A 23,042-nucleotide genomic window follows, 5' to 3' on the forward strand; every position below is an offset into this window, starting at 1 on the left:
TGTGCCATGTGCTTAGCATGTTACACCAAGTCTGTCAGTCAGAGTCGTCCCATCTGCACTGGCGCCTGTTTTTGCATTTCCCTCTTTCGGGAGAAGAAGCGCACCCATCAGGACCCATTAGTCTTCACCGTGACAGGCCAGCCTTCCACCGAGAGACTCTCCCTGGCGGAGCTTTCTCATCGCCTCAGACAGTGGTCGGGTATTTTTACTAACAGGCTGAGACACTGTGCCATTTGTGCAGGGCATTTACCGCTGGCATTACTCCTAATTTATGTTCTCTTGTCCCGGCTAAAGAGTAAAGCAAGTCACCCGAGACCTCACACAGTTTCTTATGTTCCTCCGCAGGTGAACAAATGGCCCGATTAAAAGGTCATGTGGACAGATGTATTGGCAGGTGTTATAAAAATGCCTAATGATATTACGCCTTCTGTTTGCAGACGGACGCGGCGCTGATGTACGACGCCGTGCACGTGGTGGCCGTGGCAGTGCAGCAGTCGCAGCAGATCACCGTCAGCTCTCTGCAGTGCAACCGCCACAAGCCGTGGCGCTTCGGGGGCCGTTTCATCAGCCTCATCAAAGAGGTACAAGGCCCGTCAGTGTGAACCCTGCCTCGACCTCTGACTAATCTGCTGAACGCTGTGGTTTGGCCACATTATATTGATCGGTGCAATCACGTGTTTGCAAGTATTTCCTTTGTAAACCTCTGCAGCATCGTCTTTTCTCTTGTGATCATCATGCTGAAACCCATTTAAACGTCATTAACAAGTTTATTGCTTAATCTCAGTAACGTTCATGATGATGTCCTCTGTGCAATCCACATTTAACGACGTGTTTTTTGTGATGTCTCATTTCCGTTCTCCTCCGTGCATATCTCCACCGGTGCCTATATCAAAGCCTCTGTGTGTCTCCTTAACTCTAGTCAGGGTCAGCCATTTGCTTTGTTCTACAAAGCTCTTTCATTCCGTGGATGGTATCATTGCAGGTAATTTTCAGAACGAGCCATTGTAGTAGCTGCACTTCCTCCCCCTCCTGTGTCGGCTATCATTCTCCATGCCCGTCTGTTCCTCCAATGGCTTTGAAGTAAAACTTCAAGCACAATGAACCACATGCATAATGAACTCTTACCTGTCAAACCCGCTTCCATCCTCGCTGCCTTATTGTTTCTTGTTATGTTGTCGAGATAGACAGTGAGGGGAGAGCCAGACAGAATTCATAATTGGGACGGAAAAAAGTTTAATGGTTAGTGGAAGGATTGATATTGTCGGGAGAGACGATACCTTAAGGTTAATGGAATGACTCCGCTGAGAGCCGAGGATCTTAGTTTATTATGCTGCTGTCTGCAGGCTCACTGGGACGGTTTGACCGGACGTGTTCTCTTCAACAAGACCAATGGGCTGAGGACAGATTTCGACCTGGACGTCATCAGTCTGAAGGAGGAGGGGCTGGAGAAGGTTTGTCACACAGTCAATGCGTGCTTCTGAGCCAGAAAGTCTGGGCATCGTACTGCTATCAGTCGACAAGACAAGGTGATATAAACTTGACACTGAATTGTTTCAACAGATTGGAACATGGGATCCTCCCAGCGGCCTAAATATGACAGAGACTCACAAAAGCAAGACGTCCAACATCACAGATTCTCTGGCTAACAAATCCCTGCGTGTATCCACCATCCTGGTAGACACAGAACAAATTAAAACACACACACGCACAGTCAACAAATACACACAGGAAAAAAAAAAACAAACAGCTCAATATCTAATACAGAACTGGCAGACGTGCTACTACACCAATTTATTTTTTCCCGTGTGCAGGAGGAGCCCTATGTGATGTTTAAGAAGTCAGACAAGCCTCTGTATGGGAACGACCGCTTCGAGGGCTACTGCATCGACTTGCTGAGGGAGCTCTCGGGCATCCTCGGGTTCCGCTACGAGGTGCGATTAGTGGAAGACGGGAGGTACGGGGCACTGGACGAGAGCACGGGTCAATGGAACGGCATGGTGCGGGAGCTCATGGACCACGTGAGTCAGCTATATCACCAGGGTTACACACAGTCACATGGAGAAAATGCAAAAAGAAAAAAAAATGAAGGAGTTACCATAAATCTCTGAAAGCACAAGTCATTTCATAAGCTGATACTAAACAAGAATGCAATGCAGCAGTCTTGGCTGAAACAGTAATATCTAAACATGTATGCAGTTTTGTTTTTTGTTTTTGTCTAGACTAACGAAACCTTTCCCAGTATGCTCGGGACATTTAGAGTAGCTTCCAATTCAAATAAATTTGTTTTTGATCGAGAATCTGAAATCTTACTCTTTTTTTCCATTGCAGCAACTGGCCTCATTCCTAGTGGTTTTATAGTTACCGCATCACTATTGCAAAACATTGAAATGTTCGGCTGCTCCGCTATATCTGTTCTCCGAATCCCCATTATCTCGGCTGCCCATTGGTGGTAGTTCCCTGTTTCTACCCTAATTTGTTTCAGTGTAGCAGCTGATAAAAGACTACCCTTCTATGAAATCCTATTTAAATCTGTTAGATCTGGATTTTAATGAGGATCCACATCAAACTTTTCGCTCACAGATACCAGCCACCTAAATGCAGCTGATTTTTTTCATCAAGGTCTCGGCAAGAAAGTGTCGAAAGAATCTCAAAAGTTAAAGAAAGTGAGAAAACGTTCCTGGATCTGTCCCATTTTATCTGGGGATCCGCACCAAAAGTTAATGTGGTCTATTCTGGGCCGAGACCCAAACTCCATCCAGGTTTCTTAGAAATCCATTTAGTAGTTTTTGTGAAATCCTGCTGACAAAGAAACCAACCAACATAACCTCCTTGGCGGAGGTAATAAACACACTCCATTGCTCAATTTATAGATGTTCTGAGGCTCTGACTTGGTCTGGTATGACCAGTAGTTTATGGTGGCTAACGTTAGCAAGCTTCATGTGCATGTTGCTGTTTAGCTGACATTACTGAGCCAAGTTGCTAATCTAATTACAGCTATCTTCTTGTGCTTCTGTCAGACTATGTTTTAACATTCATTAATATTACATAATTGTCACTTGCAGCCATTTTGATAAGACATTTCATGGAAAGTAATGTACATGTCTTACTTTCCAATGTCATAAATTGTAATTTGTCAGGTAGCATGAAAACGAAAGGGGCACCACCTCCACAATCTGAAAAAGACTGAAGGAGAAAACAGAAGATTCACTGTAAAACTCTGTTAAAGGAAAAAGTATTTCTCGAAGGTTTTATGCAGAAATATCTCACAGCAAGTGCTTAGCACCAAGGACGCTAATCTTATGTTGAGAGGGGACACAGAGTGCACTTGTCATAGATATATCTAATCCCACAATAGTTACCTTCATGATTCACCTCTGACGGCACATAAGAAGGAGCAGACATATAACCTGTAATTTACAAAAAAACTCCTACCTGCTAATCTATCTGAACTAATGACCCCAGCTATTTCCTCTCCTCTGTCGTGGCTCTCCCTCCTCTACATATTGACCCGGCCAGCTGTCGACAGAAATCAGATGTTAATTCAATTGGTTGTCTTTTATTGGTGGACTCAAACCCCTAACCTCCTCCCACTCCACCCCAATTATCTCATTACAGAAAGCGGACCTGGCGGTGGCTCCTCTGGCCATCACCTACGTCAGAGAGAAGGTCATCGACTTCTCGAAGCCCTTCATGACACTGGGAATAAGTATCCTGTACCGCAAGCCCAACGGCACCAACCCCGGAGTCTTCTCCTTCCTCAATCCCCTCTCGCCCGATATCTGGATGTATATTCTGCTGGCTTGCTTGGGTGTCAGTTGTGTGCTGTTTGTCATAGCCAGGTAACATGTCAACCCTCCCTCCCTTTCCCTTTCTTCCTTCCTCATTCCCGCCTTCCTTCCCCCGCTTCCTTTCCTCCCTCACTGTTTGCCTGCTTTGACTAACACACAGCAGTTGCTCCCTCCGGACTTGAAAAGGGGAATTCATTCACCGAAAGTCATCAAGCTGTGACTGCTTGAAAAAGCAGTACTGCAAGAGGCAGCCTCTTTATTCTCAGGTGCCTTCAGTGATGTAGATATGGTCTCCAACAACAGAATATCAAATCTAAAGGCCCATACCAGTGTTTCTGCAAGCTTCCTTATACACTTTACTACTGTTGATCTTTTCCCATTTGTTTTTATATTCAGAATGTGATATTTCTGCAGCTAGGGTTTTCAAAATCAAAACAGTGACAGCAAAAGCTCTCATTTGATGATCTAAAGCAGCATGGAACCATGGGAGTTGTGGTCTTTATCAATAAGCAAACCTCCACTGCTGCTGAAAAGCTGATGTTTCATTTAGCAACGTTAACTCTCTAACGCAGTGTATCTCAACAGAGGCGTTGCCGCTTTGTGTAAATGGCAAATGTACCTGAGCCTACCTGCACCTTGGTCTTAAAATGAGGTGTGTGTTTAGGCGCACTGATGGTGCATTACTGTCTTTAGGCAGCAGCAACTGACCGAACAAGACGCTGGTAAAGGGTGCATTATTCATACTGTAAGATTTGCCTACATAGGAGGGTAAAAGCTGTAGTTGTGAACATATACATATATCTTTAAAAACTCTTTATTTTTTATCAGGGTTGGATTGTCATGACCCTTTGAATACAGCCAAAGCATCTGACAGTTTTTTTGAAAAGTTGCAGTCAGCAGTTGGCTGCCCAAAACAACAAATGTCAAATTTCAGAGCCTCACACACACACACACACACACACACACACGCGCACACACACACAATTGCCTTGTCACCGTTCACTGATGAAGTCGCTTTGATAAAGATAACAAAGACGGTAATAAAAAAAAAGGAATCAGTTTAAATCTGATTTTGTTACCTCACAAAGTAAAAACACTGGTATGGCCTTTAAAATCAGCAGATTCTTCACACTGTTCGGGGCGTATTTACGCAAGCCTCAGCAACAATAAAACCAGCTATGCGTTATATCTCTAAAATCGGCTGTAAGAAATGTACAAGTACAATGCTGACGTTGCACAAGTACAGTTCTTACACATGTCTTTATAAATCCGCCCATCCCAACCCAAAAACCCCCCCGATGCATGACCGATGTAGGAAGATGTGTGTTAACCCCCACGGCTCCTCTTCTTCACTGCTTCCATCCTGAGGGGTTTGGTTTAATGCACGCTCCATCAAAATGTTACCGGCAAAATGATCATATGAGAGGAAAGCAGCAACTGTCACCTAAGTTAGTTCAGAATATGCAAATAAATAACCCTCCCCCTTTTTGTTTCCACGCTTGGTCAGGGTAAGTGATTAGCATGCAGTTACATTGATATTCTTCTGCTTGGAATTGAAATGGCCTCGGTGCTTATTAAATTATAATGCTCTTGTCTGAGTGCATGCACAGTGCCCCTTTTTTTGCACACCATGGCAATAAATAGTGCTTGCCCTCACACCAAAAGTATTCAGCGGAGTTTAAATCTGAAATACAGTGTTTGTTTTTTTCCTTTTAACAGTTCGCTGAGCTGGTTTGTCTCATAATTGTAGTATTGATCGCACAGCCCCTGATTGATTGGTCAATCCCCCAGATGAATAGCATATTATTTTCTTTAATCCCCTGATGAGGGAGCTTATGAAGTCCCGGTTTTGCACAATAAAACACTAAACACCTCAATCTCACCAGGGATTCACGTCTTCGGGCCGCTTCCCACACATATACATGCTTTCTTTTTTCTCTGACTAAATAAGCAATCTCATTTCAAGCTCCGGAGAAATACAGTTCACTCAGCGGTTCCTTCAAGCTCTGTTTGTGGTTGAATTGATTCCTCTCTTTATTAACAAAAGAAATGGCATTCTCTCTCAGATTGCAAAACCTTTTTTTCCCTTTGTACGCAATGTCCACCTGCCAGGAGGAACGGATGATTTAAATTGCATTATAACGTGTTTACATGTAATTACAGGCTGTTGCAGTTTTGTCCCAGTCCCGGACCCTATGATTATAACACCCCCGACACAGCCCCCTAACTTGGCCTGAGAGAAGAAAGGCAGCAGATCCATAATGCCAGCCAGAGTAATTGAATCCAACAGACAGTTAATGGAGGGAGCGTGTTGTGTTATTGTGGCCGGGGACGGGGCGAAGGAGGAGAGGAACGGGAGCGGAGGAAAGAGACAGGGAGAAGAATTGTTTTAGAATTCTGTGTGCAATTCGACAATGTCCCTGGTGCTCAGTGTGAGGAGGTGACCTTACGTCCGCATGTTCCACATCGCCTTCTTCCTGGTGATCGGTGTGCAGAACACGGCCCGCAGGAATACGGGACGGCTGCAGGCAAAGGTCATACAGAGGAGCCGCCGGGCTCGGTGCATACAGAAGACACGTGTAGACACTGAGGGGGACGAATACAATTCAATCAGTGTGTGTGTGTGTGTTGTATGGATTTACACAGATTTACCTGCCCTACGGCACATATCGGATGTCACCCACAATTTGCTTCAGGCTGCAGCTTAACACTAAATATAACGTCCGACAACAGCATAAATAAACCATCAGAGAAAATGTTTGACTTTGAGATGGATGTGATTGAGCCAATGCAAATGCACCGACAAGCGCACACCCACGCAGCTGTAAAGGCTCAAACATTCATGCGCCAGAGGCTTGACACACGCAGTCATAAAACCGTACGCGCATGCGAGCGCACACGCCGCATTCCGCACAGCTCCGCAAGGCCATCGTGCCGTTTCTGTTGCCGGTGGTTTCAAGGAGACCGAGCTCATTGACATTCCAGCAAATCAGGCATCCTGATGGGGTTGACAGGGAGAAATATAATATGTCATCGCAGCCACGTCCACCTAGATGAATCTCACGGGGGAAGGCGGAGGAAATACATGACAGTGTGACAAAAATGTTGCCGCATCCCCGATGCTTGTAAAATCAGATAATTAGGCTGCTGCAACAACAAAGAAAGATCAAGTGACATATCTTGCATGTAGATCTACAGCAGTCTCTGGGAAGTAGTGCTGCCATAAAACCGCCAACATAAAACATTTGGTTTGGTAATGTGAAATGCCGCTCTGGGTCTTGTAAACACGGTGCATGTACTATATATACATATACACGTCTCTGGAAGCGTTGCTGACAAACGGCATCGCATTTTCAGCACAGTCTGAACCTTTAGGACTTGGCACATGGGCTTATTAGCATGCCACACGTCTGAGGGGGGAAAAGCTCCCCAAACCGCCTCACCTGATGGGCCCCTCAACTCTGCATAAGCAATGTTCCCTCCATCACCCACTTCAGCACAAACTCAATCAGATCCTGATGCTTAACGCTAACCCAATCACCCTGCGCTAATGCCGTGCCACTTTTGCTTAGGATAATAAATGAGAAATGTCCACAACTGACCCGGAGACAGTGGCAATCAGCCGAGGCAGGCAGCAAGGAGGTGAAAGGGGGAGGTTCATGGGGCAGGAAAGGCAATTCGGGGGGATGGAGGTGGTACTGGGCTGGGGAAGGGAGTGTGAGGGGGGAAAAAAGGGAAATGAGCTAGAGAGTGTGGGAGTAGAGATGGCTGTTGGGAAGCCAGTAGGAAAAAAGAAGAACAATCCCGTGTTGGGGGTGTGTGGGAGGATGTGGCATCAGCAGAGTTACTGTGATTGCGCTTGCTGGGGGAATCACATAAAGGCTCCTGAGTCAGTGAATCCAAATGGGCTCCAGAGATCATCACGCTCTGGGACATTATCACCAGTGACAGTGTTATTCCAGCCTATTGATCTGTTCTCACAATAAACTGATGGCATTTGAATATGCCAATAAGTTGATCTCGGCGAAAGCCAGGATGATTTGCTTTGGTCTCTGCAGAGGGGCTCTGACCCTGAGGCCACAGCGCCAGATTCCTACACATTTACATTCCCTTTGTTCCTGCTCACGATGTTTTAAAATGTATGTTTTATGTGCCGTTTAATCTGCACCAGGGAACACGCTGCTCCGCTCTTTGTGCTGACATATCTCTCTCTGTGCTCTCTCCTTTTTATAGGTTTAGCCCTTATGAGTGGTACAACCCGCATCCATGCAACCCAGACTCGGATGTAGTGGAAAACAATTTTACGCTTCTCAATAGTTTCTGGTTTGGAGTTGGGGCTCTCATGCAGCAAGGTAGTTGCCTCAGCCTGTGGCTGCTGTTGCTCTGTGGAGCTGGAGCTCTCTATATCCCACTGTCTCTGAGGGGCCGGGTTGTTTTATCCAAGCCAGTGGCAACAAGAGAGACCTGAGGCTTAATGTGCGAGGAAGAAAGAACTTAGTGCAAATGTGCATATAATGTTATTTTTTTATCAACTAGTTCATAGGAACGTAGAATAAACTTACATGTGTATTATTAGCTTTGGTTTCAAAGGTCCCATAGTATGCTCATTTTCAGCTTAATACTTTTGTTTGGAGTGTCTGCTAGAAAATGTTTTTGCGCTTTAATATATTAAAAAAAAAGAAAAAAATGCTATGTTTCCTCATAGTGTTCTTTGCTGCAGCGCCTCTGTTCCCTCTGTCTGAATGTTTTAGGGTCGCTTGTCTCTTTAAGGCCTCTCTCCCAAAAAGTCCTGAGCAGGCACCGCCCAACATGTTTCCGCGTCAACTCTGCCACGTTTCGGTGACTGTACAGTTGCAACATCATAACCTTAAAAGCGCAGTATGTCAGAATTTTATTATCCAACATTAATTCTGAAGTCGTGATGGCTCATTTGAATTCTCGTTCATCTCTTCATCCTGGCTGTGCGCATTTGAATTGAGCAGTTTGATACTTCCACAGTATTTATGTAGCGGCTAGATGTACTTTATGATGAAAGAGACATGGATATCAAACTTTCTTCCATGTGGGACCATTAAAAACCTGAATTTATTTTATTAGCAGCAGCGCAAATAGCCCATCTACAGTCTATTATTCTTTATCATAGTAATGTTGATACTATTATACCCAGTGTTCTCTCCGCTTGCCCTTGGCCCATCAGCACCTTAGAGGTCAGTGGGGTGTGGAGTCAGGATGTGAGGTTACCTTGGGTACATGACTCTCTGGCCCAAACAGCCTGTCACTTCTCCGCCCTGTTCTGAGCGACTGATATTGAATGTGTTTGATTTGATGTGATTGATATTTAAATGACCGTCTTGTTCTCAGGAGACCGTTTTTTAAATAGAATTTTTTTCTGAGTCTCCGCTATTATTTCAAGTTCTCACAAGATAATTTCACTTGTTTGAAATCTGATTCGTCATCTTGGTTTGAGAGCTCTCTTGAGCGAGAGAGACTTCTTCTTGAAGCGAGTGGCACATCTGCCTGAGCTGAAAAGAGAGTTCTTGAAACAAGTTGAACTGTTCTTACAAGAACTCATTTTTGTTTTTTCACATGTTTAAAAATAAACTTTATAATTAAACGCGAGATGAGAATCATAATGAGGACATGCTGAGATGAACTCATTTTGCAGTGTAACATTCACTCCTGCCACCCCCCCTTCACACCAGGCTCAGAGCTCATGCCCAAGGCCCTGTCGACTCGAATAGTGGGAGGCATCTGGTGGTTCTTCACCCTCATCATCATTTCTTCATACACGGCCAACTTGGCCGCCTTCCTCACTGTGGAGAGGATGGAGTCGCCCATAGACTCCGCCGATGACCTGGCCAAGCAGACTAAAATCCTGTACGGGGTGGTGGAGGACGGCGCCACTATGACCTTCTTCAAGGTAGCTGGGTGTGCCAGGGTGTTTATAGGCGGGTTTTATGAGGAATCTTCCTTTCTGACTGATTAAAGTTATAATCCGTGATGTTTCGGCTCTGATTTAATTGGCAGCACCTGCCATTAACGGTGGTAACTGGTGGGACTTCGTCATGAATACAACACAACAGAAACCGGTGCACCTGTTTACTGTGCAGCCAAACAAGCTTGCCTTGTTTTCAAAAGAAGTCAGTCAATACTAATTAAGACTGCGAATTTCATGCTGCACACAGTAAGAGGAGTTGGTTACCTTGCTGATGAGCTGGAGGTGGCCTGTCATCTGCAGCTCTTCATCTACCAGCTCACCTTGGCCGCTCCGTCTTGTTCCATTACTCCCCGCAATATTTAAAAATGATCCGCTGTCAGAAAATGCAGAAAATGACCATGTCCTGTTTTGTAGGTGCATTTTTGATGAACGGTTGCCGTTAGTGACGACCTTGCCGACAGACACATTGATTTTTCCTGTGACTGCTTCACAATAAAGCCGTCCCCCATGTTTTGCAAGATAAACACCTTTAATGTTAAACGGGCAGCAGAAGGAGATTTGCAGGAACTTAAAGGATAATTTTATCCCCCCCAAAAAAAGAAAAATTCAGTCATTGTTTAGTCACCATCATGCTGATGGAAAGCCAGGTGATGTTTCATAGTACACAAAATATTTCTTGAGTTCCACCTACCTGCCACTAAGTACCATTGTAAAAAAAAGACTGTATTTACACAAAGTAAATACAGTGAATGGCTATTTCTGAGACAATCCAGACCGTAATTAGGATCTAAAATAATTTTGATTTCATTAAAAATATGATTATTATAGCTCTAACCACCTAGATATATCATTGCATGTGGGTATTTATCTCTCTCGTTTTTTAAATGATTGTGGTAAATGCATTTTGCGAAGACATTAAACAAAGGGCCGGCATGTTAAAAGCTTGTAGCAGCAGAATTAAGGGCTGGTCACCAAACTTAATTTGGACACAATAACACCAGTCTCATTCAAATTCTGTTCTCTGGTATCTCGTAGAAAACGAAAATCTCCACCTATGACAAGATGTGGGAGTTCATGAACAGCAGGAGGCAATCTGTGATGGTCAAGAACGTGGAGGAGGGCATCCAGCGCGTCCTGACCTCGGACTATGCCTTCCTCATGGAGAGCACCACCATTGAGTTCGTCACCCAGCGCAACTGCAACCTCACACAGATCGGAGGCCTCATAGACTCCAAAGCCTACGGAGTGGGAACACCTATGGGTAAATGACCTCAAAGCTCCCTGTGTTTTTGTGCCGCCTGCTGTGTTATGAAAGGCGTTTGAAAACCTTAAGGCTCGGGGAGAGCTACTACGTGACAGATAAAGGTATAGAGTGTAGATGATGGATACGCTCTGAGAACTGGGAAGGTTGACCTTTATTGATGGGGTCGGGGGCATAATGGTTCAACAGCATGAGGTGTAAAAGGTTTAGCTTAATGAAAAGCGAATGGTTGAATTTATGGATAAGGTTAAAAAGTGCCCGGGGCTCGAGAAACAGGCTCCGATCGAGCTCTGCCTCACCGAGTGTAGGTTTATTTCTCGACCATAATGATTTTTTTCACAGGATTATTTACAGAGTGGAGAAGCAAACCTGGTTTAAAGAACGCTCAGACACACTTTTAATGGTGTGTTTCGGCCTACTTTGGAGTGCAAGACAGAGAAACAATCGCACAAAGCAACCCTTAAGTCAATTTGGTGCAATTCTCCGTGACTCTCTTGACACCGTCTGAATCGTACCTGAGCATTAAACCACAACAGAAAAGCACTTCAAAGAATATAAAAGGAGCACTTAGAACATTTTTCAACTTCTCATTTGATGCAACTCCTGTCAAGAATTAGTATTCTGACATTTTAAAGCGCCGCAGAATGAGCCAGAGGAGCTAAAACCATCAAAAGCAGTGTTTTTCTTTTTAGCAAATTAGATCATACATTTGAAACTTTCCACCTCCTGTTTGATTGCAACAGTTGTGCTGCATACAAAGCATTCTGTGTCAGGGTTAATAAACATTCAGCTTACGACCCCGACACTCCAGGGGACCATAGTGGAAAAAGCTGGTGACGGCTCCAGTGTCACAGAGGTTAGACTGGTCGTGACGAGGCCACAGAGAGCGCTGCAGCTGGCCATAATGGCCACATCTATCATCAGCGAAACGAAGGCCATCAAAATATGGCGGATTCATTCGGGCCATCCACATCTGGACCTGGCCGGCGCTGATGAGTATGGGGCAGTTATGGATCTGCGGGCATGCGGTGATTGCCGAGGCTGTAACAAAGCCGAGGTGATGCTGTGAAATATAGTCCCGCTGTGGCTACGTAAATGCAGAAGTACTTTCACTGATGCCCTTGAGATTGACACAAAGACATCGCGCGCGGATCAGTCCGACTTCCATTCATGTGCTAATACAGCGTGTGAAATATACGACTTGAAAATACATCCCAAATCACTTTTAATTCCGCAATAAGTGGTTTAGTATTTTAATGCATAAAAAATAATGATTAAAAACGTCCGCTCGCAGAGTTATTACTGCCCACCAACTCATTTCATTCTCTAATCCTGATTTTCATTGCTCAATATTTCAGAGGTAAAGCTGATCACAGCCTCTAAAATGTTTCGTCTGTGATAGACGGGGTCTTGAGCCAGTTAATTGCTTCATTAATTCAAAGTGACTTCTGTTTTCATGCCAGCACTCGTTTTGGAAGAACAGTTATATTTTATTTCATCAAGAAGGGCTCTTCACCATGAGGAGCAGCGGTGGAATGTAACTTAGTACATTTACTCAAGTACTGAACTTTGGTACAAATTTTCAAATTCAAATTTAAGGCAACAAGTAATCGATAAATCTGCAATCTGTCAACTGGCCAACCATTTTTATAATCATTACATTTCTTGAGATCCTCTGTAGATGTAAACTGAATATCGCTTTCCACATTTTCTGACATTTCACAGACCAAGAAACTAATTGATTCATTGAGAATTACAGTCAAGATAATCACTAATTACAGTTCTTCATGTACTTTAATTGGGTATTTCCTTTTCACAAAATACTTTCAAACACTAATATTTGGAGGAAAACATTGTAATTCTTACTTGAAACACATACAAATTGAGGTTTCTGCATACAAGACTAAAACGTGACTGTTCTGAATCATTTACTGTCACTTTTTTATGCTAAAAGCCCAAACCTGTCATGATTACAGCTTTTGAAATGTGAGAATTTTCTTCTTTTCCTTTTAAACATTCTAATAATTTTCATTTGTTGATGATCATTTTCAAGAACAGGTATTGTGTAGGTGTCCCTCTGGAGCCTGAGTAATTCAGCTGCATTGAATACTTCTCTCAATACTGATAATACTCACTTTAAGTGAGATTTTAAATCCAGGACTCTTACTTTCACTAACCCTGTTAATACATTTCCAAAGTGAAAGCCTCTGATGAAGACCTCAGCCTTCACGTCAACCTCTAGCCTATAACTTTTGCCCTCCTCAACACTGTTTAGCAGCTCATTCCCTGTAGGGCTGTTACAGCAATAAACCAGAGCGAGCCGTATAATAATAAGTCTTAACCTCTTAGTGCTTGTCGGTTTTAACGCGTCCTGTTCCCAAAACGGAAATGCGTCATCTGAAGCCATCGACTTAAACTGTGATCACATTAATACTCGAGGCCAGACAGCGTGGGAATGATGGATGTCCTCCGGTGTTGAACATCTGTCAGGTAGTTGTGTATGCACAGTGTGTCAAGCACAGCGCTTTTTCCATTTGCCCGGGCCCCCTCTCCATATCCTCCTCTCTAAGGACCCATCCTATTAGCATTTATCCAAGGCCTGCTTTGTTAGGCCATCATTAATCATTTGAAATATGAGCAGAGCTGGAATCAGGGGACTGGGATACTTGATAGATCTCTCATCTTCAAATGAAGCAAGCATATGCTTATTCCTTATGCACGTGCACATGCGTGTACCCGGCAGAACATAACATACTGCACATGTACAAATTGAGCGTGCGCCTTTTCCTCATAGAAAAGCATGCACACATTCACAGTAATACAAGACTATTTATGATCAAAGCAGCAAGCACTGATGCGCTGTTCAGGAATCAGTGGTAATTTACCGTTTTTGTATTAATGCCCCCTCTGTCAGTCTAACTACTCTGAGACATGGAGATGAAAGGATGATGGATGGCGAGTGATGAATGATAGATGAGACAGAGAGGGAATCAAACTGAAGGGGCTGACAGGCAAAACTGTATGAGAGCAGCAGACAAAGTGATGCTACCTGGAGCCCCGGAGTCTCAGCACAAAATGTTCCCAAACCGTTTCTATTATAAAAACGGGACGTTTTATTGCTCTCTTTTAAGTCCCTCTGAATGAGCGCACGAGCCTGAAATAGAAATGTACCACCAGGCGCCATTATGTGTGCGTTTCTAGAATCACATAAACGCACTAACAAGTTTTTAAAGCGGTCTATAAATGAAACATGAGCGCTCACTGTACGTATTAATCTTTTCTTGGCCCGGCTGGGGCAGAGAGCGTGCGCTGCGCCTCCGTCGGCCCCTGTGTCGTGTCACACGCAGCGGATGGCAGAGGAACGCGACCCCACTCAGGGTGCTCAGCGACAATTACTCCTCCTTTGATCACGCCAGCACCCACTGCGCCTTAATGCCTCGGCGCTAATTCTGGCGCCTTCCCACCGTCTGTGGATTTGGGCTTCTTTTTTACTCATCATGACATTAAAATGCATAAAAACGCACTGATAGAGGCAACCCTATCTCAGATGCACACATATAATCCCAAACGCACATGCACCCATGTAACGTACACCCCACTGGGCTCCTCTTGTTTTTCCTGTTTTCAGGCGCCATTTATGGCGTATGAAAGCGTGTGCAAACAGCAGCTAATTCGTCAAAATCAACAGCAGCTCTGCCTCACAAAGCCAAGTCTTTGTTGCCAACTCCCTGCGCATTATAATTCACACACTGCAGAGAGGAGTGAGAATTTTAGAATCACTCTGTGAATATAGGGATTAGCGGGATTTGAAGAAGGACTTACAAAAAAACTCCCTCTAAGCAGCCAACAATAACACGACAGGTTATATGATCACATGCGAGCCCGAGCGTGTTTCATACACCCACCAACACTTATATATGCCTACTCAACAACGACTTTGCCAGGCACATTCCCTTTTGTATCTGGCTGTTATCCATGCTGTGTTTTTTTTTTGTTTGTTTTTTTTTCTCCTCGCAAGGCTCTCCGTACCGGGACAAGATCACGATAGCCATTCTGCAGCTGCAGGAGGAAGGGAAGCTGCACATGATGAAGGAGAAGTGGTGGAGAGGGAACGGCTGTCCCGAGGAGGAGAGCAAAGAGGCCAGCGCTCTGGGGGTGCAGAACATCGGCGGGATCTTCATCGTGCTGGCTGCGGGACTGGTGCTGTCAGTGTTTGTGGCCGTGGGGGAGGTCCTTTATAAGTCCAAACAGAACGCCCAGCTGGAGAAGGTACTGCAGTCCTCTCTGTTGGCACGCTCTGAACTGAAGTCGTCACTTTACATCTCAAAGGTCATCAGTTCTATTCAGAATTCTTACCTTTGGGATCTCTATCCTATTATTGAGGATGATCTCCTCAGTCGTCACTCATCCCTCAATTTAAACACACATCTGACTGGGTATGAAATGTCTCGGCTTGATACTAATGCCTCTATGTGACCTACATAAGCAGAAAAGGACCATCAGCAGGGAGATGTGCGTTAGCGTTTCACTGGATAAGATACCAAAAATTAAAATTCTTTTTTTTATGAAGGATGCTGAGGATTGAGGTTTCTCACAGCCTGAGGAAAGAAGATGCTCTGTAGTCCGCTGGTTTGGCAGCAAATGCTCCGGTATCTCGCGCCAGACGGCAGCAGAACAACTGGCTTTTAGCGTAGCATTTAATGTCGCCTTGCCAACAAGCTTTATCTTGCTGCTGGCTTATCATTATGAAGACATTATTATACATGGGAATTTTGATTGCTTTAGCTGTAGCTGTAGCTCAACAATATCGCTCTTACTGAGAAACCACATCTGTTAGCTGTCAGATAACATGTAACCTACACGTATGAAGTTTACTCAAGCCTGTGTTACAGTTGTCATATTGGTTTTTAGGCAGAAGTGTTTAGCAAAGAAAAACAGTAAAGAAATGAAAATTATGTTCATCTTTCTTCCAAAACAAGTACACCAGTATGGTAAACCAGATCAAGAAACAGCTACTCGGTAGCTATTTGCTTCAGCATAGTTACGTGTTTCCTGTGAAATAGGCAGCTAGGAGGGGATATTGATTGGCATGGTGTTATGGTGGCCAAAAGCACTTACAGCTGATGCCGCCATTTTTCATTTTATAGCCTCGTAAAAATTTAGGATGCGTTTATTGGAAGACAAATTTAGTATACGCCCCTGAGTGCTGGATGAGTCATCAGCATTTTTGATTGTTTTCTAGGACATTCCGAACTCTGAAATACCATCAAGACTATCTATGAATACATGTGTACATGTGCTGTTGGTAACTCCTCCTCCTGTCCATACTGGCTGAGAAGAGATCTCCTGGTTTCAGGCGTCATGTTTAGCAAAATCAAGTGGATTTAAGTTGGTCTCTTTAGTTCAGTATTCCTCTTTGTGTTCCCTTGCTGAGCTACAATGGTGGGATAAAAAGTGACAGCATTTTCTACAGAAGTTGGGAGTGTGCTTACTTACATTGCATTTTAGTATGCAGGACTGGATTTTTTTTCCCAGAAATCACCTCAGGGTGGGATCTCTTCACAGCCAGTATGGACGAGAGGAGCGATCACTGCGGACAAAAAGCTTTTTCACTGTACATTTGGCCATGTGGGCATTCTTTCCAGGCAGACTTTGGGGGAAAAAAAAGAGCAAACTTATCCTTTAATCTTGAGATGCAAACAGTGCAGCATATTTGCAGCTTTTTTTTTTCTCCCCCTCTGGTTATGTTTCTTTCTAGCAAGAGACTGAGATGCATTTCAGGCCATTCTCTGCTCTATTTTAGTCCTGAGAGCACATGATTCATCACACAGTGTGGAGTATGTATTTTAGTGCACTTTAACTTGTACAGTGATGTTTCCCAATAATTGTGAAAGTCCGTTTGATAGCGCGTTTTAATTATTTACATCTACAGAATTAGCACAGCGCAGCGGCGTGTTACTTTATTGCGATAGTAATTAGTTTCCGGCTTTTTATACGCTCCGCATATGTTTCAGAGCTCATCTTAGATGTCATTAATCAAGAGCCGCAAGACTGGGTCACAATATTCATATAATTTGCAAATGCCACAGTCTCTTGGCTGCCAAGGTGCTAGTAATTTACATGCCGACAACAAGCCTCTCATTTTCTATTTTCTCTCCCTGCCAACCTCCTCCACCTCGACGTCGCCCACTTTCTTTACCCCCTTCTTTTCTCCGTCACTCTATGCCATATCCCTCCTCATTGTTTTCCCCACGTTTCTCTCACCCTCTCCTGCCCCTCTCTCTATTTCTGTAATCACTCATCTCCTCGAGGATACAGAATATCTCATGCATTCACCAGACGCATATATGTAAATACGGAGGAGGGGAAAAAAAAGCAATATGTGGTGCATAAGCCACCTACAGATACCAGCGTCACACACCTACGCAAAACCGCATACACATACACAAACCGCAAAAATAATAGCTCCATACTTTACTGCTCTTCCCCTTTTCTTTTATGTCTCCTGTCATAATTTGAATTAGGTTTTGCATAATCAAAAAGTGAATGTATGGGAATATCTCTTGGCAATGTTGGATGGATGGATGGACATTTGATGGGATTTCACACCACATACATAATGCAAGGAGGCTCATATTGCAGCGGTTATATAATACGTGTCCCTGCGAGGGGGGTGATTGATGTTCAAAACAAGGTACCAATGTTTTTGGATTTAATCTGCTGAAGTGGTTATTTTGTCCTTTGCTCAATACCTTTGCATTTTCTGCTCGCAGGACAACATCATGAATGTTTCTCTTGGTTCTTGGCAGGGTGCAAAAGGCTCTGAAACAGCATTTAGACTATTGTGTGACTGTAAAGCTTGACAAGGGGGAAATCTGAGATGGATCAGACACATAAATGATATCCTATAAATCCCAAAGATATTGTTTTGGAACTAAATTAAGAGGTCCCCGGTGTTGTTACTAGCTTGAGTAATCCTTGTTGCTGTATTTCTCTTTCCTTATTTTCAGCTAGTAGACGATAATACAAAGGCCAGTGTCATACATGCAAATCAGTGAAGACATCACCACCTCCATCAAGATCCTTCCATAACTTGGAAAAGCATTGGTTAATTTTCTTTCCGGGCTCTAGAGGGACCCGTCAAACTTGGAAAAATCAGTTTTGACGGTTTAAGATTTATCATAATCATAATAATCAATAACGGAAATTTCAGGATCCCACCCTTACTATCCTGCCGTTCTCGCAACGATCTGTATCTCCCAAATTTCCCTTCACGAAAGTGCAATGCTAATGTGCCATATTACTAGTGACAGTCATGCTGAGTGTAAATATGGAACACATTCGCTCAACAGACAGCACAAAGAACATAGAGACATAAATAGTAGTGGAAAAGTTGATGATGAGATTCGTTTCCACTCTTGGTCTCTTGTGATCAACAGCAGCAGGCGTCCTCCTTCTCTTTCCCATTAAAGTCCTAATCCAAACCGTAAAGCCCTTTAAAGCTCTTTGCAATTTGTGATTTTGGGCTGTTTAAACTAGAATTTGACCTGACCTCACATCAAGTCCAAAAGTATGTGTACATAATTTTAGGGGCTTTTGGTGCTGAGCTGTTTTTACAGCTTGATTTTCATGCTCAACAAATGGGAACGTTCTTTGGATGTCCACATACTTTTGGCCTTGTTGTGTTTTGTGAAACAATCACGGACACACAGACTTCAGAACAATTTTTATAATGTCCACTACAGTCAACAGCTATTTGGCCCGATGTCACAACTATGGCGGACCCCAAAAGCCTCGTTCACAACTCCAGTTGGATATCATTTGTATCTCTCTGGCAATTTAAAACATGGCATCATGAATTAAAAATGGCCGAGGGGAGAAGAGATGCATACTATACAATACTTTTACACTGAGTCAGATGTTAAAAATATTTCCTTCCACATTTTTCTTGTACAACTTAATTCTGTGACTGAATTTGCACCAAGGGTGTATTCTGGTTATTAAGATAATGCCTTATTTTTCTCTAGTTTATTTAAAAGTCTGATATAATTTCCACTTGAATAGTTTTATGAAGTCTTCAGATTTTATCTAAATCTGGGTCCATTGAGTCGAGTTGACAGAATACAGCCTTAGGCATTTAACATCAAGTGTAGTGGACAGATGTATTTTAAATCACAGGGGGGGGAAATGAACAAGAAAATATTATTAAAATCTAGATGAAATTATTTCTCACATCTTACTTACTTGGAAAATATTGTTTTGACCCAAGATTTAAAGGATTTGACAGTTATTTCAGAATCACTTTTTTATTCTGTTGAGTTTTCTGCAGTTGACATCTATGTCACTCCTTCAAAATATATATATTTTTTAAAGTTGGCGGGATTTTTCTTATTTAAAAAAAATATGACTTTGTAATTTAATGATCAATGCATGAAAGGGTTAAAACAATAGAAATATTAACAGCGACAATTTTCATCAGCTGTGTAGGCTTGACTCTACAGTACATTTTGGCAGTGATTCCCACATCCAGCTAATATTCAGCGTTTTCAACTGAGTTGAACAGTTTTGATTCTGGTGTCGAGCCACACGGTGCCAGCTCTAACTTTTCCCCTCTCTCCTGTCGTCCTCTTGCAGCGTTCGTTCTGCAGCGCCATGATGGACGAGCTGCGCGTGTCTCTGAAGTGCCAACGGCGCCTCAAACAGAAGCCTCAGCCGCCCGTCATCGTTAAGACAGAGGAGGTCATTAACATGCACACGTTCAACGACAGGAGACTCCCAGGAAAGGAAACCATGGCATGAACACTGAGCATAAACCACCACCAACCCCCCTCCCCCGAACACGCCCCTCGATTAAAACCACGGAGAGGGCGACGGCGGGGTCAAATTGATGCTGACTCAGCCACAGACTGAGGTTAGCCGTCCAAAACAGGATTCTTTTGAACCCACTTGCTTATGTAGACAGATGTTTCCTGTGGAAATATAGATACCTGAGCAGTGTCACCTCACTGTGACGTTCACTTTTTCGAAGAGAGCTGGAGGGGAAGGACTCAAGTGTATGTAATATGAAAAAGATTATCCAAGCAGGTTGGGACAAAACACAAGTCTGGTCCACACTAGAAAGTGGACTTAAAAACACACACATAACACATATAGGTACACGCAAACACACACACATACACACTCTCATCTGAGGGAAAATTCTATTGTGACAGTAACACCAGATGTAGTTTTTTCTGTTGATGTCAATGCCCTTTTGTCTTACCTCCATGTGTGTGTGACCCCATCGGCCCCTCCCCTCCAGTGGCTTGAGTTTCTTTCAAACGATTCGAACAAACACTGATCTCACACCAGACAGAAAGGGGAACGGTAGTCAGTGCCAAATGGTTTGCTATGAACTGCTGTATAAAAAGTGATATTTTAGTTTGGGATCATCGATGCTGACCTTGTTGAACGCCTATCATTTTCTTCTGTAATGCCTTTCTCGTGCCAAAGTTCTGCCATTGTGAAGAACTTTCTGCCATGCCTCCTCTGTTCAAAGCCTCTACAAGCAATGTATCCTGTCAAAGTCCTTCTTCATGTCCGTCCTTTCACGCAGTTGCAATTGTCACTCTGTACCAGTTGTTGTTTAAAAATGCAGGATTTCTACAAAAATGTTTGTTTTTGTACAAGAACAAGAAGTTTTGTAGTACTTTGTATCATGGTAGCCCCCTCCTGTGGACAAAATATGTAGCAGATACCAACTGAGCCCTCAAACTGTGTCAACTGTTGGCCGTGGGGCTTCAAACTCTGCTGTGTAGGGTTCATCTCTCTCATCAATCAGAGATTCAGTCTTTTGTCTGTCGGTATCGTGGGGCCAGCTGTACATACTGTCTGGGGACAATGTGGTGCGTGAGAACAATGAAACCTGTGTATCAAGTGGTGCTGAAAGTAGGAAGAGGTAGTGACTCATTCTAGACATCTGAGCGGTTCGTCTGTTGGCAGAAAGTCCGACTGACGGCAAGTGTGTTCGACGATTGGTAGATAGGATGAGTCACCATGAAAGACGTAGTAAAACATGCAGATTGCTTGTTGCTTGTGTTAAAGATGAGTATAACTCTCGTTGCCAGGCTACAATGCTGTTACCAGACTGTGATTTAGCCGTAGTAGACTGCAAAAACTAGTAAATAAAGACTACTGTGAAGTCCTCAAAGTTTTACTTAAAGGGAAACTTTGGTTTTCCTCCACCTCGACCCTTTTTCCCACTGTTTGAGTGACTAATGGGGACAACAATTTCTGAGTGAGACCACTGCAGCCGGTGGCTGCTAAAAAGGCTGCGATGTCTCTAACACAGTGAATTATTTCAACCAAACCAGAGTCGATGATTTTTGGAGGATTTGGGGTTTTTTTTAATTTATTTCTTTTTTCTTTTTTTTTTTTCTTTTGCCATATTTGAATGAGGTTTGTTTTGAAACAGTAAAGATGCAAATGGAGTTTGGTCGCTTTGGTGTGCAGCTGTTTTTGGTTACACAAAAAGGATAATATTCTTCAATTTGAGAGAGGTCTATCTCGACAGGCAACTATTCTAATATGTTATCATACTGTCAGCTGCAGCTGGTTAGCTCAGTTAGCCATGCAGCTAGCAGTACGGACTTGGAATTCAGAGCAGCGGGGGAGTCTTGGTGTTTCCATCAATAACTCGGTACCTTTGGAACAGCATGAGACATAAAACACAAAACACAGATGCCATAACATCAAAATTGTTTGCACTTGACGTTCTTTTGATAGTTGTAGTTCATTTTTGAATGGATGGATTTTGTTGGTTCACAGTTGCCCCCTAAGGGATTTTATTGTAGCCCGTTTGTGGCTTCATCGCTCTTGCTCGATATTGGACCAAATTTTATTTTTTTTAAATTGTCTTCCCTTTGAATCACTTATACACAAATCTTGGGAAAATAGGGTCAGTTGGAAAATGCAAGAAGTACCCTCTCACCAGAATACGGCGAACTCTTACACTAGAAGAAGTAAACTCGATTGAAGATAATGATGGAAACTAGTTCATTTGATAGATTGAAATCTTTGCATTGAGGACGGCCCGTTTAAATTAATATTCAGCTTTGAAGAAATCAATAAAAACACAAGATCCATTAAGTGGCTGGAGTTGTCGATCACATCTTCTTCAGTCAACTTCTCACTGTGAACTTTGAAGCCAACAGTGGATGAAAGTTCTTGTAAAAAAAAGGCAAACTCTTAAGTTTTGAACCTCAGCAGTGGGCGACTTGTGAATGTAAGTGCAGTTGCAGTAAATCTGACGGGGGGGAATAATCAGCAGCTTCGGGGTTAAATGTTTCACCTTTGGGTTTGCTCCTCTCTCGCAGCCGGAGCAGACGATTCATCAGCTAATTGTCTCCAGATGTGTTTTTCTCTTCGTGATCGCATTTGGCCCCACGACACATCCTGTCTGTTGTTCCATGTTGTGAAATGACAAGCATACTTGGTAGGTTACTTCTTCACTGCCCCTGTCTTCCCACCCGGTGACTCATTTGACCCGTTCATAAAGGGATTTCAGAGACAGCACACACACACACACACACACACACACGGGGCCTGGCTCTGGTGCTGAAATCTCTGCTGTACATGTGTGGATACTAGTTAACAACTTATTTTAAAAAAAAAAAAAAAAAAAAAACATCACATACTCAACACATGATGAAAATTGACAGGGAAGACGCGCTCCTGAAACTCATTGGCATTCTACCAGTGTTGCTTGTCATTTTCCACACAGCTAAATCTCGTGGTGCGAGCTGAAGTGATTGAATACTTGGAAACATTTATTAGAAGCGACTCCAAAGGCTTGGCTGTCCTGTCGGGGAAAAAAACAAAATATATATATATATATATATATATATATATATATATATATATATATATATATATATATATATATATATATATATATATATATATATATGAGCTCATGGAATTTGACATTGATGCAAGGTTTTACAAATAATGTCATTAAAAAATGTCATGATTGTAGCACTGCCTTATATTATTCATGCAACCTTTTTTTTCTTTC

General features: G+C 43.1%; 1 protein-coding gene across 3 annotated transcripts in view; it reads left to right on the plus strand.

The window, feature by feature from the left end:
• Positions 1–22,652, plus strand: part of LOC119012681 (glutamate receptor ionotropic, kainate 2-like) — a 77,715-nt gene extending 55,063 nt beyond the window's left edge. For all 3 annotated transcript variants that reach the window (XM_037086707.1, XM_037086708.1, XM_037086709.1), the window contains 10 exons: positions 438–581; positions 1,344–1,451; positions 1,561–1,674; positions 1,812–2,018; positions 3,616–3,839; positions 8,022–8,140; positions 9,491–9,708; positions 10,762–10,987; positions 15,006–15,256; positions 19,622–22,652. In XM_037086707.1, coding sequence (XP_036942602.1) covers positions 438–581; positions 1,344–1,451; positions 1,561–1,674; positions 1,812–2,018; positions 3,616–3,839; positions 8,022–8,140; positions 9,491–9,708; positions 10,762–10,987; positions 15,006–15,256; positions 19,622–19,786 — 1,776 coding nt within the window. In that variant the 3' untranslated portion in view covers positions 19,787–22,652. The remainder of the gene's footprint in view (positions 1–437; positions 582–1,343; positions 1,452–1,560; positions 1,675–1,811; positions 2,019–3,615; positions 3,840–8,021; positions 8,141–9,490; positions 9,709–10,761; positions 10,988–15,005; positions 15,257–19,621) is intronic.
• The last annotated feature ends 390 nt before the right edge of the window (positions 22,653–23,042 follow it).

Source organism: Acanthopagrus latus, chromosome 22, assembly GCF_904848185.1.
Source record: "Acanthopagrus latus isolate v.2019 chromosome 22, fAcaLat1.1, whole genome shotgun sequence".
In the NCBI taxonomy this organism is placed as follows: Eukaryota; Metazoa; Chordata; class Actinopteri; order Spariformes; family Sparidae; genus Acanthopagrus; species Acanthopagrus latus.